General features: G+C 39.6%; 1 protein-coding gene across 1 annotated transcript in view; it reads right to left on the reverse strand.

The window, feature by feature from the left end:
- The window catches only part of ADCY5 (adenylate cyclase 5), a 190,245-nt gene that overhangs the window by 42,418 nt on the left and 130,445 nt on the right, over positions 1 to 17,382 (reverse strand). Inside the window, exons 4-8 of the mRNA XM_042827382.1 lie at positions 16,284 to 16,395; positions 15,986 to 16,113; positions 12,246 to 12,404; positions 11,096 to 11,237; positions 1,689 to 1,829 (exon numbers count right to left, since the gene is read on the reverse strand). Of these exons, the coding sequence (XP_042683316.1) occupies positions 1,689 to 1,829; positions 11,096 to 11,237; positions 12,246 to 12,404; positions 15,986 to 16,113; positions 16,284 to 16,395 (682 nt within the window). The remainder of the gene's footprint in view (positions 1 to 1,688; positions 1,830 to 11,095; positions 11,238 to 12,245; positions 12,405 to 15,985; positions 16,114 to 16,283; positions 16,396 to 17,382) is intronic.

The raw sequence follows: 17,382 nt of genomic DNA on the forward strand, positions 1-17,382 counted from the left end.
CTAGCTCAGGATAGTGATGTTTGTAGGACTCAGTTTGATATTTCAATAAATAATTATGTTTTTTCCAATGAAACAACCAGCTAGACATGGCAAACTGTAATTAACACCAAGAAGCACGATACCGTTTGGCATGCTCACACCTTGTTTCTGAACAGGAGGATGCAAGAACTCCTTACAAGCTATTCAAAGAAACTTACAATTATAATTATATGCTAGTGTGATTAGCTCCTCTAATAATGTCATGCCTATTGAGCACGCCCTATTGAGAAGCCCACATTAAAAAATACACTGTTCCACTGATCTGTATGCTTATGTCAGAAACCCTTATTTGAATATCCAAGAAATGAAAGAAACATTACTATGGAAATCGAGAAATTCAGTTTAGCACTGTAAAATAATATTATGATTGAATAATATTAGCACCAACTATAAATAAATGTGCCAGCATTTCCCATTATAAAACACCATATGCAATTGCCTGTAGCTATGCCAAAAATTTTAAGCTGTGAAGGTGATCCCCATGTTAAAAATTTATCCAAAGCTTTGGTGACTTGCAACAAAACTTTGACTTCAGGCAACAAATAGATGCTTTTGACCATGCACAAAGGATCAAGACAGCATGATAAACTCGTTGCAGAAGGGTCACACTCTGGCTTACGGTCACACTCAAGTGAACAAGAAGGAATACAAAAAATCCCAGCACTCAATCAGTGAGTTTTGAGCTGAATAAGCAGCTGAATATCATGTATGACTAACAGAATGTGATTTGCAGTCCTCAAACAGCTTTGACATAACCAATCTGACAGATATACCCTTGCGTAACCCAGGTAAATACATTTTAATTTTGTCCTAAATTATGTTCACGTACGGAATATTAGAAGGAATTCATTTGTTTAAAACTTCATCTGAAGAATAATAATATCACAGAACAATTTGCATATACATGCAAATTATTAAATAGGTGCTAACTATTTTTATTATTAATAATAGTCTTTAAAATAGAAACTCTCTTTTCTTAATCTTTATTGCAGGAAACAAAGATAAGATCTCTATGTAAAATAAGCCACAAAATTACTCTCAGCCCAATTGTGTTGGTAACTGGCCATTCTTCATTTTAATTTAGAAGTAATGAAGGATATAATTTATGAAATGAAGATGCCTGCTATCTTAGACCAATTAATCCATGTCCTTTATGGTGTATTCTTAAGAGTTAAATAGAGTGGTGTGATTCCTGGGGACCCATGAGCATACGTGCACAGGTAGCTCAGAGGTGAGCAGCACCTGCCTGTATAATGCAAGTGAGAATCCCCTGAAAGTGCTTAAGTCTGTTATAAGCTAACAGAAATGTGTGCCCCTCGCCATTTGAATGCTCACATTACTGAGCCATTTTTGTAGCTGATCACAGCATCTCCACCAGCTTGGATGAGTTTTCAGACAAGTCAGACGAAAGCGACCAAATTTTCTGCCGTTCAGGCTTCCTTCTCCTTCCAAACCCCCTTGTGCCTCACCTCACCAGCACTACCTCCAGATGTACTATTTATTATTACTTCTGTAGTCAAAAAACCAATTTACTACCCACATTTGGAAGATGCCCTCAGGACTGCAAAAACCTTTAGACAAAGCATGGAGGGATATATAACGCTGTATTGGGAAAAAAAGACATTAATGGCCATAATGCAAGGCATTACCATTCTCTTCATCTCCTTGGAGACCTGGTGAGCTCCGAGGTGGTTGTAAAAGGGCCGGTCGACACCCCAGTGCGGCGGGTTGTGGCTGATGGAGTTGGTGCGCTGCCTGTTCATCTTGGCTATTGTGGCTTTCTCATCTTTCTGAAAGACAAGCGAGGGAGAAACGTGTGAATAGCCAACACCTTTTTCAGTAGGCACAAGCATGGCATTTTCCACACTTGAAGGAAGAGAACAGCTTCCCAGACACGGCAAGCATATAAATCTTACAATCAACTGAACTGTGTAGCCGCTAAGGGCAACAGGACAAAAAAAATGGTCTCCTCTGCCCTAATGCTAGCTGCAAATATTGCCATTGGCAGCAACTTCCCTGAAGTTTGGACAAGGTCTTTGTGTTTGCTACCAGAAATGGTTTTGAATCTTGGCTGTACTGGAAGCTTACTGCAAATCTTGTACATTGCAGGTCTGAAAGGTTTCCTTAAAGCTCAATACCAACTGCAAGAGCATGGAACTGCAGTGATTATCTTACCTTACCTAAAGACAAACTCTTTAGGGCTTGGATAACAAATAGCTAAAACCTGCCTATCACTTGGGAGAGAAAACCTATTTCAAGAAAATTGCTGCTTACATGCGTTTATGAAAACAATTAGATGAAATTGTTAATTTTGGGTTGCAGACAGTATTCAGGCATTTGGACATTAAAAAAAAAGAACCAGTTGTTTTAAACTTAGAATTTTTGTTTGTCCTGAATGACAACGTTGGTCAGCATCTGTTTTTGCCTGGAATCCACTTTACTTATCTGTTTATTTTGATTCATTGCTACTGACTATAACTTGTACCTGTCAAGAGTTTGCAAAATACCTGGTGTTATTTCCATGGAAACCAGAGAGTTAAATGTCAAATGTTATGCTGCCTTAAATTTCTTTTTTTTTTTCCCCAAAGGAAAGCGAAAAGAATGTTTAAACTCAGTGCTGGGGAAAACCACCCGATGGTTCAAGTATGGGAAATCATCATCTCTTTTCTTGCAAAGAAGAGACAACTCCTACGACAACATTTCCCATGAGACTGCATGCTCACCATGAGGGCACCAAGGGTTTGGGGCAGGTGGCCCTGCAGGCTTGTCCCAAAGGAAACACCAGCTTCACCAATGGGACGTGTGCTCCCACACCTCCTGCCACCACAGCTGCAGCTGCCTCCATCCCCATGTCGGACCCACTGCCGCCTCAGCTGCGAGCGCTGGAAACTCCACCGCTTGGCACCAGGGAACTTCACATGAGCAATCCTGACAGGGCCACTGGATCACCTCCAAGGGAGCAGCACTTTAAGGGCTAAAAATACACGAGCATGATGCAACGCCAATGTGCAGATTTGAGGTTTTGGTTTTTAAAAGTCATCGCACTTCGTAGTGCTTGCAATCATTTGCAGCACTTTTTGTGGTTTCTTTTTTCATGTATGGATTTTTTTCACAATTATGCTTCTTGTTTTATACAGCGTGATGCCAGAAAACTGGTAGAAATTGTAGTTCCATTTTCTATAAGCAGATATACATTGTTGTCACTAATAAAAGTGACACTGTCAATCTATTTTATTGCAGTTTAGTGAAGGGTTTTCAACCTGAAGCAATCAAAAACTAGGCTGGGGACCTATAAAGCAAAGCTCCTTGGCTTACATTGCAAATAGTTTTACATCAACAGATGATAAAAAGATACATGGAGCAGTTTTTCCCCACAACTTGGTCAATTTGCTTAAAATTTGAGAAAAGCCTTAAAGTCCCAAAATGCAATCAGATGTGCTAAGCCCTATCAGCCAGGGAGTGATCCTCCCACCTGCTTCCAGTGCAGAATGACTCTGCAGCTCTACTTTTCCTCCATGCCAATCACCTGATTAATGTGAAGGGAGTAAAGACCTCATACATGTATACAGGCACATCTGCATTGAGGTAAGGTTGGGAGAAATGAGTAAATACGTACTTCTGAGAGAGGTCAGGCACCATAAATTATCCATGGCCATGTGCACTCTGTGGGGGTATTTCCCCACCCCTTTTAGAAGGTTTATGTTGGATTGTGAGCTGTGTTTCAGCAATATTTCCAATCACATTAAAGCACATATATAAATAAATTGTGGATTTTCTGTTTTCCAACGTTACATGCTGTGCTACTCTGTTATCTTGGACAGTAGGACTTCGCTGTTAACATAAATACTTACTCAAAAAGCATTTATTCAAACTCTACATTTTTTAAAGTAGAGGTAATTTATTTCCTGAAAAGTAGCATATTCAGTGGCTGATGAGAATAACAAGGTCTAAAAATGAAGAACAAGCAGGATCACAACTTTGGTTTGGAAATTTATGAGGATCCCTACACTGTTCCCTCCTGCCTATTGGCAGTATGAGAATACCTTGCACACAGTGCTCCCTAAGGCATAACGAAGCAGGAAGGAAGAATAAAAAGAAGGAACAGAAGACACCTTTCAGTCTTACTCATCACAAGTACTACCAATAACAGGAGCAGGTGCAAAGGTTTCTGACAGCAATGTGTCTTTCAGATTTGAAGTGGCTGCACTTCAGAAGATGTGGGAACTTTTCAAATCTGAACTCACGAGGAGCCTGTAAAATTGTATTCCCAGAGGTTTTGTGCCGTTCCCACCACCAGTTCCCACACACTAAGCTACAGTAATACTATAGCAGAACTGCAGAAGTAGCTGGGATTTTCTTACAATTATCAATTGCATTAAGCATGCCTGTTACTTCTTTAGCGTATGATTAGATTTTCCAAATTATGCAATCACTATCAGTACAACAAAACAGTGATGCTGAGAAGGGATCAAGCATTTCTCATTCAGCTACCTATTCTGCCTTAAACTGTCTTGAAATCCTACTGGTATGAATGGTGTTTCTTGCAGTAATACATGGTCTAAACACTGCGTTCATAAATCTGGGGAGTAGAACCCCACAGAGTCGTGATTAAATTTGTTAAATTGGGGCATCAACATGTTAGATTGATGGTGTTTTAGAAGAGTCACATGCTCAGGATTTAAATGACCATTCTGTTTCTTCAGCTGGATGCAGTTCCAGGACACTATTTGAAAAAGAATGGGAACTGTTTTTCTAGGAGTTACAGCCAAAGTTTTGTTGAGCTGTTTCAAAGCCATCATCAACAATTCTTTCTGAAACTGTTGTGTACCTGCTATTGTTAAAAGAAACGCCCATATTTACTGTGACTGAAAGGCCTTAGAAATAAATAAACATTTTTTCAGTTGGCTGCCTTTGAGCACCCAGCGCAGTGTTTAGTCAGCAGTATTGCTCATCTGTTGACAGTCACGTTTTGTTTCCACCTGTGTTCAAAGCAAAGCATTTCCCCAGTCTTCTGGCATTTTTGAGGGCTATAAAACTAACCATGAGCCTAATGTGCTGTTAAAATCCTATTCACCCTAAATTCAGACCCAGTTCCCACTCTACCAAACACATACTTCTGCACCCTTCTGAGAGTAAAGACTCTACCAGTGACTAGAATTGATGTGCTGGTTCTGCAGATCAACTAGTGCGGCACCTGTCCTCAAAGGAAAACAAAAGTTGGCCATAACCACTAAGTGATGTGCTCCTACCCAAATGCCAGAAGCTCAGGCAAAATAAGGACTTGGGATCACAGAATCATTAAGGTCGGAAAAGAACACTAAAATCATCCAGTCCAACTGCCAGCCCATCACCACCCTGCCCACTAAACTCTCACTACTGGATACTGCTATAATTAAATTCAATACTCTAAGAATAGCAGGGATGTGCTGGAATAGCAGTAATGACCAGGACAGTTTTGAATAAAAGGAAGGAAGATATAAAAGCCAAGAGCTGAGGTACAGAGCCTTGTGGTAGGAGTGCCACAGTCTGCACAGTAAATCTAGAAGTATAACATGAATAAACCAAAATCATTCTGCTGAAGGATGAAGAAGTCGTACTGGGTAATGCTAGGCAGTTCGTTACAATGCCTTGGGGCTAAGTTTGGGAACCAGTAATGATCTGCATAACAGTGTTAGCAACTTTAACTGATAATTCTCTGTTTATCTGGAAACAGTGGTTTTTCAGATAAAGAATGAAGAAGCAAAGCCAGTAATAGAGGAAGGGTAATGAGATTTCCTGCATTTATTTCATGCAAAGGTATGAAGTTCAAAAGAAATATATATTCAAGCAAGTAAGAAAAGAATAGTGAATTAGGGTAGAACTCACCCTATATAAATTACCCTATGTAACCCCAGGGAAACAGATATTCAAAAATCTACATCATTCCAGAACCAAAGGAACAAACTGTTTCTCTTTTCAGATAATCAGTGCCGCCGCAGTCGAGGCAAAAAGGAACAGGGATCATAAGGGTAGGGTTGTAAACAGAAAACATGACAGAAATTGGAAGCAAAACTTAAAATGTAATGTGCTGAATGCAGATGGATGACCTCCATCCCAGATCTCTGCAAAACTGCCAAATTCAATTTCAGTTCTGGTAAGAGATACTTTTAATAACTATTTAGTCAGGGATCATGACACTGAACTGTAGAGCAGTGAATGCTGGCTTGGATTAACAGCCATGAGAGCATCCAAGCTTTTCTAAATAGAAAAAAATACATTAACTGTCCCTGAACTTGTTTTTTTTTCCATAGAGCATTTGAGAGAGAGCTGTGCTGGGGACTGAGGATAAGGCTGTGGAGGAACTAGAAGCTGGGAGAAGAGCTGGCTTATGGCGAAAAAGCAAGAGATGACTTTGAGGGAAGATAAATTAGGCTGGATGAAATTCACTGAGAGAGTTGCTCAGTGATTAGTCTTGGGGCATATTTAAAAAATATTTTCCTTACCAAATCAGGCACCAAGTGCAGCACTGTTGGACTTTGTAAAGAGAAGTGGTGAAAATATTTGACTGATAAGGGAAAAAGATATCAGACAGCACTGGACATTTGAGAGCTGACATAGCAGAAATGGGATATTCCAATCTACAAAACTCAGAATCATTCCTTTAGAGATTACAGTAAAAAATGTCACTTCATTATCAGGAATTACATCCACCATCACAGAACAACTATGAGACTCAGAGGTAACACAGCTGTGCAAGAGCTAATGGCTTTCTTTGCTGATTGGGAAAACTGAGTTTGTCATGAGAACCTAGGATTCTCTTCTTCATTGCAAGAAAAAATTAGAATAGTTTGTCTTGGGATATAAAAGGTTGAGAGGAACAGAGAATTGTGTGCAAGAATTGTGTGATGTATGCATATTGCCCCAAGTAGCACTGAGGTAGATTTGATGGCTCAAGAAATTCTTTCTGGTTACATTTTTCTGTCTACATTATAGCTTATATCTATCTTTGCATTCCTTACATAGTTTAATAAACTGTGCCTTTCTCACATACATTAAGAAACTGGTCTCCATGTGGAGTCCAGCAGCGAGTGGTGTTCTTCAGGGGTCAAAAAATAAATTGGAAACAGCAATCAAAACCTTTCATCTGCTCAAGTCACTCCTGCTTTGGGCTATTCAAGAAGCAGTTCTGACACACCGCTTTTTTTTCACAGGGAAGTGTTTATCCACAAGAGCATCAATAGCACAGGACAGTGCAAACAGAAAGGTGAAAGCAGATCTTAGTGATGAGGAAAGAGAAACCTAAGCAGACAGTATTCCTAAGGTTTTGCATTTTATTCTTTCAGTAGAATTCAATTCTTGTGCACATCAGAAGGAAAACAAGCACTACACTTTCAGCTATAGAAAAAAAGTTCAAGTAATTAAAATCTAGCCATATTTTTTTTTCTCCAAAACAACTAAATATATTCCAGTTAACAGCATTCTTAAGAAAAAAAAAAAAAAAGCTATTTTCAAAGAAGGAATTCTGATTCCTGGAACAAAAAATACTGCATAAATGTTTCTCCTGTTTACTCTGTGCCAAAGAAATAGCATTAACATAATGAATTAATTTAATGGCTGAAAACGTAAAGTAAACAATAAAAGACAGGAAGTTTAAAGTTATGACTCCCCATGGCAACAGTAAGCAGAAAGGGTCTGACAGTAAATGCTGACATGGCATGCATTCACTGGAACTCGTGAGGTTGTTGGGTTTGGATGGCCATGGGACAGATGGACAAGGTATTCAGGCAATTCCAGGGGGCCTGTGTGAGCTGGGATATAGCTCAGGCAGCTAAGTGAGTCACCTATGCATCTACTCTTGACACAAAATAAAGCATCCTCACTGTTAGATCCTCTAGAACAAACCTTTAATTAAACTGCATTTCTTTTTTCCCCCCTCCCCTCCCTTTTTTTTTTTTTTATATTCTTTGATTCATTTCTTAACATATATATTAATAATTGTGTGGATTCATTTAGCTTTTCAATGGAGTTTCTCACAACACAGAAGAGACAAAATTAGGAAATTAAATTTGATTATCTATATGCAAAAAGAAACAAAAAAAACAAAAAACAAAAAACCAACAAAACTGCCCCATGCATTGCTGCCTTAAGATATTAATATCCATCTAAACTCAATAACAGTATTTTCCCAATCATATCAGAATGTGCAGGTGTGAGAGATGTTCAGAATTTAGGCCCAATCAAACCCAGAGACCAATCATGAGAAGTACCACCTTCCAAAGGCCAATGTTTCAGAAAGACACAGCGTTTAAGCGGAAAGAAGTCTCGCAATGCCAATTGCAGCTAAGTAGTTTGTGCTTTCTGAAAGGACATCAGAATTGTGAGGTATGGTGCAGATGTACCTGATCACACCTGAAGTAACAGCAGGGTTTTAATATGGAGCCTTCAAGCATGAGCTTGCACTGCTTGAACTAATAATGTCATTTCAAGGTTAAGAGCAGACTCATCTACTATACATGGACAAGAGCTTTCACTCTGCAAGAAGTTGTTATGAAGGGAGGGCAACTGACGGCCTGATCAAAGCATATGTTAGAACATCTTCATCGCCTTACAGAAACCAGAATCCAAGGGACAATATTCCAGTATCCATCAAAAAACATTCTTAGCAAAACCTGACATAAGTTACACCCTGGAAGGGACAAGATTTTAAACAGGTATTCTTCTTCATCTAGTGGCATAACCAGCAGAACAGATTGAAAGCCATGTGAACAGAAGAAACACAGGGAATGGGAAATGTTCCCACTGTCCTTGCCTAGGCCTAAGAGGGTGAAAATTCAGGCAAACATGATTTATGCTCTCTCCACCAGAAGAGATGCTGCTAGCTAGGATCACAATGGCATGCACAGAGAGCTCTCTAATGAAAACCCTACAGCTTGTGTTTGAGGACTGTAGGAACCCAGACACAACTCACAGGAACCCATGACTAAGTTAAGTAAACTCTTTATGGTCATTACTGGGACAGACACAAATGAAAACCTGGCTAAATACATCACAGGAAGTCATCAAAGTCAAGCAGAAATGGAAAGTAAAAGTGAACTGCTACAAATTCTCCCAACATCCAGCAAAATATTCACGGCAGACCAAGCTGGCTATTTCAGAAAGCTTTTCTCGCTTCTGATCTCCCTATTAGGTGAAAATGAATTTTCAAGGAAGGAGAGAACTTGAAACTAATCACAATGGGAGAGAAAATGGCTATGGAGAAAGAAATCTGCAGTAGCATGAGCAAACCAGGAGCCCCTCAAGCTCCAAAAATTACCATCTATGACCTTGGGTAGCAATTTCTTTATGTTTTAATTTAGCACAAAAATTACATAGATCATGAGCATGTCCCTATTCTCAACTCTGGGGTGCAGCATGTATAAGCAGCATTACAGCAGTGCATGGAGACTTCAGCTACTACTTAACAAAGCTGTAACACAGATAAAGTGGTGAAAGAATGGGGAAGGGGGAACATTTTATTTTACATATAGAATGGAATCCTAGTATCTCTTTATCCAGTCTCCTAGTCATAAGGTGCTCTCTGTTCAAAAACAAAGTCAAGTTCTACATGCTATGGGTGGCTGCTAAGTGTTTTCTTTCTGCAAGGAGCAGAATCCTGATGTTTTCTTAATTTTTCCCTTTCTCTCCAAAAACCTTCTGTTCTCCACAAGAAGATGCAGACAGGGAGGTGACTGCATAATTTAACAAGTCAATATAGCTTCTCCACCCCTGGAGAAGGGGCCTGGTAAAGGGTACTGTGGTTTATGTTCTTGAATGTACCCAGAAATGAAGAAGTGGCTTAGGTATGAATATCAGCTGGTCCTCTGACAGGCAGTGATACTCAGGAAACAATACACTTGTACTGCAAGCTCTAATCTTCTTTTGAAGATTGACAATTGTTAATGAGATTTATTGCATGAGCAGATAGAAACCAAAACATCAGCTTCTTCCTTTAGGAGATGATAAGGGTTTTTCTTGAAGACTTTTCATACAATATTCATTCAGGAAATTTGAGGCTTCCATTCTCTCAGGAAATAAGGCAATGGTAACCAAGTAGTTCTGTATGGGTGTTACAGATATTCATAGCAACCATGCTATTGGAACTGGTTGCAAATAGTTTAGTCACACAATTGCCACATTTATGGCTCTAGGTAGATTCAATTGATCTTTGATTCAGAAACATATGACATGATTTTCTGTTGAGGCCAACATTTATATGCCTGTCTGTACTATGAATAGGAAAGCAGTGTCTATACTGCAGAAACTGCTTAGAGAAATATTATTGGGTAGGCTCATTTAGGTGATCAAAAATGTTTTTTTTTTCTAGTACTAAAGTTTACCATTGTTTAAAAAATACAAACTAGTGTTAATATCAACCTAATTTCTGTCATGTCCTAAAAAGCTATATATTGGCTAAAGTCCATTTGAGTGTGACTTGATGCAAGTTCAAACAAGCAGTGCCCTAATAGCATTATTTTGTGCAGTTTGATCTGTGTCATAGCAATAGCTATGATCTCATCCCACTGTCACAGTGTCATTCATCGTTGCAGGGGGTCAGATTTTCCCATCTTCAAAAGCAAAGGCTGAAAAGTCATGATAAGAATTGCTCTAAACATTATGTTTGTGGCAATACAGTGAGCCAGTGGACAAAAACCTACTTGTTTTTATCTGTTGCTTTAAGAACTTGCACAAGTATCAAATTTAATAGGAAAAAAAAAAAAAGAGCAAATCCATGTGAAAACCATCCTTAAAAATGATTTTTAAAATAACCCAGGACACATTTTGATAGAACTAGGAAGTACTTGATGGAGTACTTGATGGAGCTTTGCAGAAGCTGGCTAGACTCCATCCTACACATGCAGAAGTTCAGGAAGAAGAGAGTGAAATCAGAATTTTTGCCACTGAAGGTCAGATGGTCAACTGCCTTGTACACAGAGTCTTCACTCGTCTAAAATAGCTAGTGTTCGCTCTGCTTCGATGTGTTGGAGACCACCTAGTTGTTAAAAGTATCTTAAACTTGCCTTTGTTTTCATGACCTTACCCGTTTCTGGCTGCACCGTACAATCAAGAAGGTCTCGATGCTGTGCTCTTTCAGATAAGCATTGCGCTCCCCTCCAAAGCCCAGCTCCACCTCGTAGTCTCCATTGAGATAGTTCAGGGTTGCTTTCGTTATATGGATGCGTCTTACAGGAGACAAAAGATAAGACAGTTTGTGTGCTTGAGAAATTATCATCTGTCTATAAGTCAGTTCCTGTCAGCAACAGACTACGTGTCCTGTAACAAACCAGCAAAAAACCCCAACTTATTCAGCCATGCCACTTATAGATGTGTATCAGAAGTTCTGTCTGTTCTAGAGGAAGCAGGAAAGGAGACAAACTCTAAAGTGAGAAGCGTGTTACACATTCATTTATAAGCACATCCTTAGATCCAATGCCTTGATCATTCTAACAGATATATATTTTTGGCACATACAGACCCTTTAAAGTCTATTTAATGGGCATATGTAATACATATTGGAGCAAATATCTTTTTTTGTTGCATCCCTTTAGGCAGTGGTACAAGAGTGCCCTGGAGAGGTAACCCATTGAGTATCATAGTCTTGCACGTTCTTCCAGCACACAGCTAAGTTGTTTAAACAGACATGGAAAGTTGTTTTGAGTAAATATCTCCCAGGGACAGAGTGGCAGCAAGTCAGACTTCTTCTGGTCCAAACAGTTGTGAAACAAGAACTGATTGTGCTCTCTCAAAGGAGAGTTTCAAAACAGAAAGCAAGACTGAAACAACTTTTCTCATAACATCCAACAACAAATGGAATGCTCTCCAGCAGGTGTCGTTGACATACAGCCACGTTCTTTGGAACCATAGCCAGCTCTGCCAGTGTTCACACAGACCTGTTCTTTTCCACTGTAGCTATCAGCTTTGTTTCACAGAGAAGGAATTCAATTCTTACCAGAGAAGGATATATCCATGTTGGGAATTTGTAAACTTTCTGTAACCTAACACATGTATATAGACAACTGAATAACCTTGCTAACATCTGCGTACATTTAGAAAACTATAACCACAGCTGATTTTACAGCAGGTATACAGACTGTCAAAACCTCTTTCCCCCATTTCCACACCTCTCTGGGAAGCGTCAGACATGAAAACAACACCCAGGTGAGCATGATGGCTTTGATGAAGCAACTTACCCAGCTTTGCCCCCTGCTTCCATGTGGTTGGCTAATGTAACATCATTCGACCACACATCGAACTGCCACTTCCTAAGGCCCAAGACCCCACAGTGAACTCTCCCGCTGTGGATTCCAACCCTCATGTTGACATTTACTCCTGTCACCTCCCGGACTAATCTGAAAAAAGATATAGGAAAAGAGACATCACTAAGATCTGCAGTCAGTGGCAGAGGCTTGCACCCAGAACACAAACATCCATCCTGACCTATATATTATTCATGCATACACACAGTGCTGCTCATCCACAGGACAACAAAACAAAACCAGATAGACTGTACTGTATTTGGATGGCCTGACTGACCAAGCAGAGCACTAATAAGATTAGAGGACCCCTTAGAGTAAATCCATGCCCTCTGAACTCACAGAAAAATCATGAAAAAAAATCTTTGGGAACAGTGAAAGGAGTAAAGCATTGGTCTCTGATTTCCATACCAAAGCTGGACATAACCTGCCAGCACTTAGACTCATTAAGACTAATAGCATGTTTCAGAGAGAAAAAGGAAATGATTTCAGAGATCTTAATTTGCCTGTATGGCACCATGCACCAACTGTTCCATAGATGAAACATGATATGTGTGTGAAATACCCTATTGGCACTGGAAAGCTTGAATGGGTCTTAGAGCTACAGTCAGAGCAGCAAAACCAGAGAACCACATCTATTGCAGTTACTCCAAACAGGCTGCTACAAATACTCAAGTTCTGATTTTAATGAGGTCTTGGATGCTCTGTTTACTCCCCAAATGACTGCTGGAATACTTTGTGGGTTTTGCCCTTTTAGGGCAAAAGTTAACTTCAAGATTTTTCACATGAAACATATATTCAGGAATGTGGGTAGGGGAGAGTCTTGATGAAGCCATCAGAACAATTCTGCTTCTCATTATTGCTGGTCAATGGCACCATTTCCAGAATGCCCGTGTTCCATGGGGAAATTCACCCACATCACACAGGACAGTCCTTTCCTTTGAGCTGTTAGCATGTTGCAGCATGAAGTCATACTTTGTACCTACCAGATTTCAGACTCTTTGGTCTTCAGGGTCTTATTACTCCTTACACCATCTTGGACACATAAGTCCTCCCAGTTTCCTAACATCAACACAGAGCTAATATTTAACTTTATCTATTGATGAAAACGATGATTAAAGATAGACCAACTCTGGATTCTAATTCACTCCTCACAGTGTAATGCACTCCTTAAAAGGATGTTCAAGACCTTTCTCTTTGAAACAGCTCCTACCCTACACTTAGAATACCGTTCTCCTTATAATCTCTATCTTCCGATATTTCATTATCTACTTGCTGAACCAACATACACTGTTTTAATAAAAGTAACAAAGGAGTTCATAAACAAGTTGCTGAGAGTCCCTAGAAGTGAAGGGAAGCTCCATACAGATAAGGTACCACTGAAAGAGCTTGAACTACATCACTTTGGAAAGGATTCAGAATTGGAGTCATGAAAATGCACCTGCAGCCATAAGCTTTACAAGGACAAGAGCAGCTGTAATATGCATGCAGTGCTGGGGAGGGAGGAGGAACACACTGCATGACAGCCACAAAGCCCACTGCACCCTATGCCAAGCCATGCTGTTGACACAGGACAAGGGTACTTTTCCCAGTATGGTCATGGATGAGAAGGTGATTTTCATTAGACTCTGCAGAAAGCAAATAAGCTTTGTTACCCTTCATAAACAAAAGGAATTGCTTTTGTTATCTTCTCATTTTTTAGATTTATACCAGGAATACAATGAATTTCTGATCTGCTCTTGTTGTGCACAGATGAAATAGGCCTACAAGCAGGTCCTAACACTGGTGAACCCTGCAGTTTAATGTTCAGTAGATATTTCACGGAATCACAGAATTGCAGGGGTTGGAAGGAACCTCCAGAGATCATCGAGTCCAACCCCCCTGCCAAAGCAGGTTCCAACAAAGCATTTGTTACCTGAACTGTGAAACCTCTTATGACCCTTAGGGTAGGTGGAGGATAGGAAAGCAGGGGGAAGGCAAACAGCAACACCTAAAAGATAACACTGTTAAACGCATTCATTCCACAGCAAGTGGAAAACCAGTTTCAAAGGCTGCTGAGGAGCTATTTTTAAGCAAGCATCAAGTGCACTTCAGCTCCGTTTATTTCAAGGAGAGGTGGGGTGTAGCTAATCAATGAAGTCTAGACATCTGAGGTGTTACTCAGCCTTGTGGGGGTTGCGTGTCAAGGTCTATGGATTTCATCAAGTCAGCTACTGCAAAAAGTGAGACTTTTCTGGTTAATGTACACAGAATTCTCTTCATAGGATTGGTTCAGTAAGAACCTTCTTGTGTTTGATAAGACACTTTGTCACCTGCCACTTAACTGTACTTCATGTGGAATAAATAGCACCCTTCCAAGGACTACTGAAAACTAGTTACTTACAACTCTTTTTATTTTGCATCTTGCATGCAAAGTCCAAAAGGAGGCTAGTGCAAAGTATTAAGAGTTTAGACCCGATAAGAGCTAGTAGGTCTTGATAACGTACATTGTTGCAAAACAAGGAAATGCTGCTGCCTATTGCTTTTTTAATAGGCTCTCCTAGTTGAAAACAGTGCTGTTCAAACTATGAATTTGTGTTGAGAAAATGATGCTGAGAACTGTGGGTGTCTATTTACATTTTTGCAGAAATCCAAATTATAAGGATGTACTGTATCAAGCTCAGATTACGTAGCTCTAGTCTTTCCCAAGATTAAGTGAAATCTCAATCTACTTACTGAGGAAAATGAGAAGAGTACTGCATAGAGACATCTCTGCTAGTACTGCAGATATTTTAGAAGATGCTTTCACAAAGAAAAATATAGAAGAGAAAGGAAAAAGATGCAGATTCTCTAGGCAGCAAGGATGGTGTAGATATCAAGGTCTGCTCAGTTACCATTCAAAGCTGAATGAACTTTGTGCCTAAACTTGCATGCACTCATCATGACCAAACAGATCTCATTTCCCCACATGCTGAAAGTACTGGCATGTGAGAGCTTACATCTGAAGCAATCACTATTCAGTATTGCTTGTGATCCTCCAAGTAATATTACTAGACAGAGGTCTCATGTTTGTTAGTTCCCAAAGACAGTGGTGGTCTGGACAAACACAGAACAAAAATTCAAAAGAAAAATCCTAAAATGGAGATGTAAGTAGAAATAAAGTAAAAAAAAAAGCATCATGGGTATGTCTCTGTGTCAGACTAACCTTGTCAGTTTCCTCGATAATTTGTCTAAAGTCAGAAAGTGCTGAATCTGACCTACTTGGTATCAGGACACATGAAGAAGCTTAACTAGAAAAAGACAGACCTTAGCAGAGGAGTTGTACCATGAGTAAAAAGCTGGTTCAAAGACAGATAAGTACAGAATGATTGAAATTTAATAAAGTTATTATTAATCCTTTGATTTCACATTTCTATTATTCACTGGAATCCTTTGGGAATGAGACTTCCACCAGTGATGGTAACCTTTGCCACTGTCATCAGGAGATGAAGCTCTGATCTCCACATGGCTGTAACAGATTCAAGCACCTGTTTTTCTGTGTGAAACCTTTACTGCATTCTGTTACCTTATTCCGATTGGACTCTACAGCCATCAATCCCCTGGCTTAGTTATCTTGCTGCAATGCATGGAATATCTAACTGGAAGTGAATCTCCTTGCTATTTGTTCTGAAATTCTCCGTGGGGAATATGGTACTTACGAGATGGCCTCTATCATATCCATTCCCATTTCAACACAGCAGTGTGCATGGTCAGCTCTTGCTTCTGGCAACCCAGACACACAGTAATAGCAATCACCCAGGATCTTGATACGCAAACAGTGGTTCTCCTAAAAAAAAAAATAATAATAAAGGAGAGAGAAGCATTCAGCTTATATTCATGCTTGCAATAGCTTGCCTTTTAGGGCAGAGAATATTTACAGAAATCCAGTGAACCAGCACAGTATGTCATTCTTGCAACAGGAAAAAAAATATATCAGAATTATAAAAGAAAACTTACAGCTGCTAGCTTATCAAATCTGGCAAAGAGCTCGTTCAGCGTCATGACCAGCTCCTGAGCAGTGCACTGGGAGGCCAGACTTGTGAAACCCTCTATGTCTGCAAAGAGGATGCTTGGGAAAAAAAGAGAAGAAAAAAAAAATGAAAGTGTCATAAATTTGTTGCTGATATTCGTGTAAGCTCTGGGGTAGAAGTCCTGGGTGGGGTAGACGTGAAATAGGGGTGTCCCAGCCCTAAAGGAGCAATCTCTACAGAGTTTAGAAAGGGTTGAAAACCCACAGCCTTTCTTTCTCCCACCTCTGCTCTGTGACTGAAAATGTACAGTATGTTGGGAACCAGAGGTGTTGGATAAAGCTACCAACCATTATGAACAGCTAGGCTCTCTTACACAATGGCTACGGCAGCCTAGCACACTTACCCTTTTCTTCACATTCCTGCATCTGTCAGCTCAATAACATTGCCTAATTCTCAACCCCACTGTAGGAAAACCACACACCTCTGCCCCCTCCCCCCAAAGTGCAGTCACAACATAAAGTTCCTATAATACACAGAGCCTCAGAAATTATTCTGTCTCAGAAACAATTACAACACTGAAAACACTGATTTGCAAAGAAAGCCACCGTGCTGCATTTGAAACTGTTCAGCAAAACAAACACCAGATTCTGTCCATACAGATCTCAGACAGACAGCATTTATATATGCATGCATATTGATATAAACATAAAACTCATAAGTCACATATTATTGTATTTGAACTTTTAACAGTAGCTGATTTCTTCTTTGAAGGTACAAACTGTATTTGAATGAAAAGAGAAATTAAAAACGTAAATAACAATCACTTCAAAATTGTTTCTTCTTTGTAAAATAAAATTCTGACATGTTTTCAGCAATTGCAAAAACTGTGATTTCATGGTAATGTCTTCAGACAAGAAGCAAAGACAAAAATACCCAAAACATTTTCAGAGGCATTTTTTGCAAAAATCCCAAAACACTTTTAATTCTGGCATGCTTTTCATGCTCTTTTTCTACATTTCAACTCCAATAAATCACCAACCATAGCACATTAAATATTTATTTGCTGGTCAGGCTGAAGTTAAATT

This window comes from Centrocercus urophasianus, unplaced genomic scaffold (genome assembly GCF_019232065.1).
Source record: "Centrocercus urophasianus isolate 14NV4802_14NV808 unplaced genomic scaffold, USGS_Curo_1.0 seq_28, whole genome shotgun sequence".
Classification (NCBI taxonomy): Eukaryota; Metazoa; Chordata; class Aves; order Galliformes; family Phasianidae; genus Centrocercus; species Centrocercus urophasianus.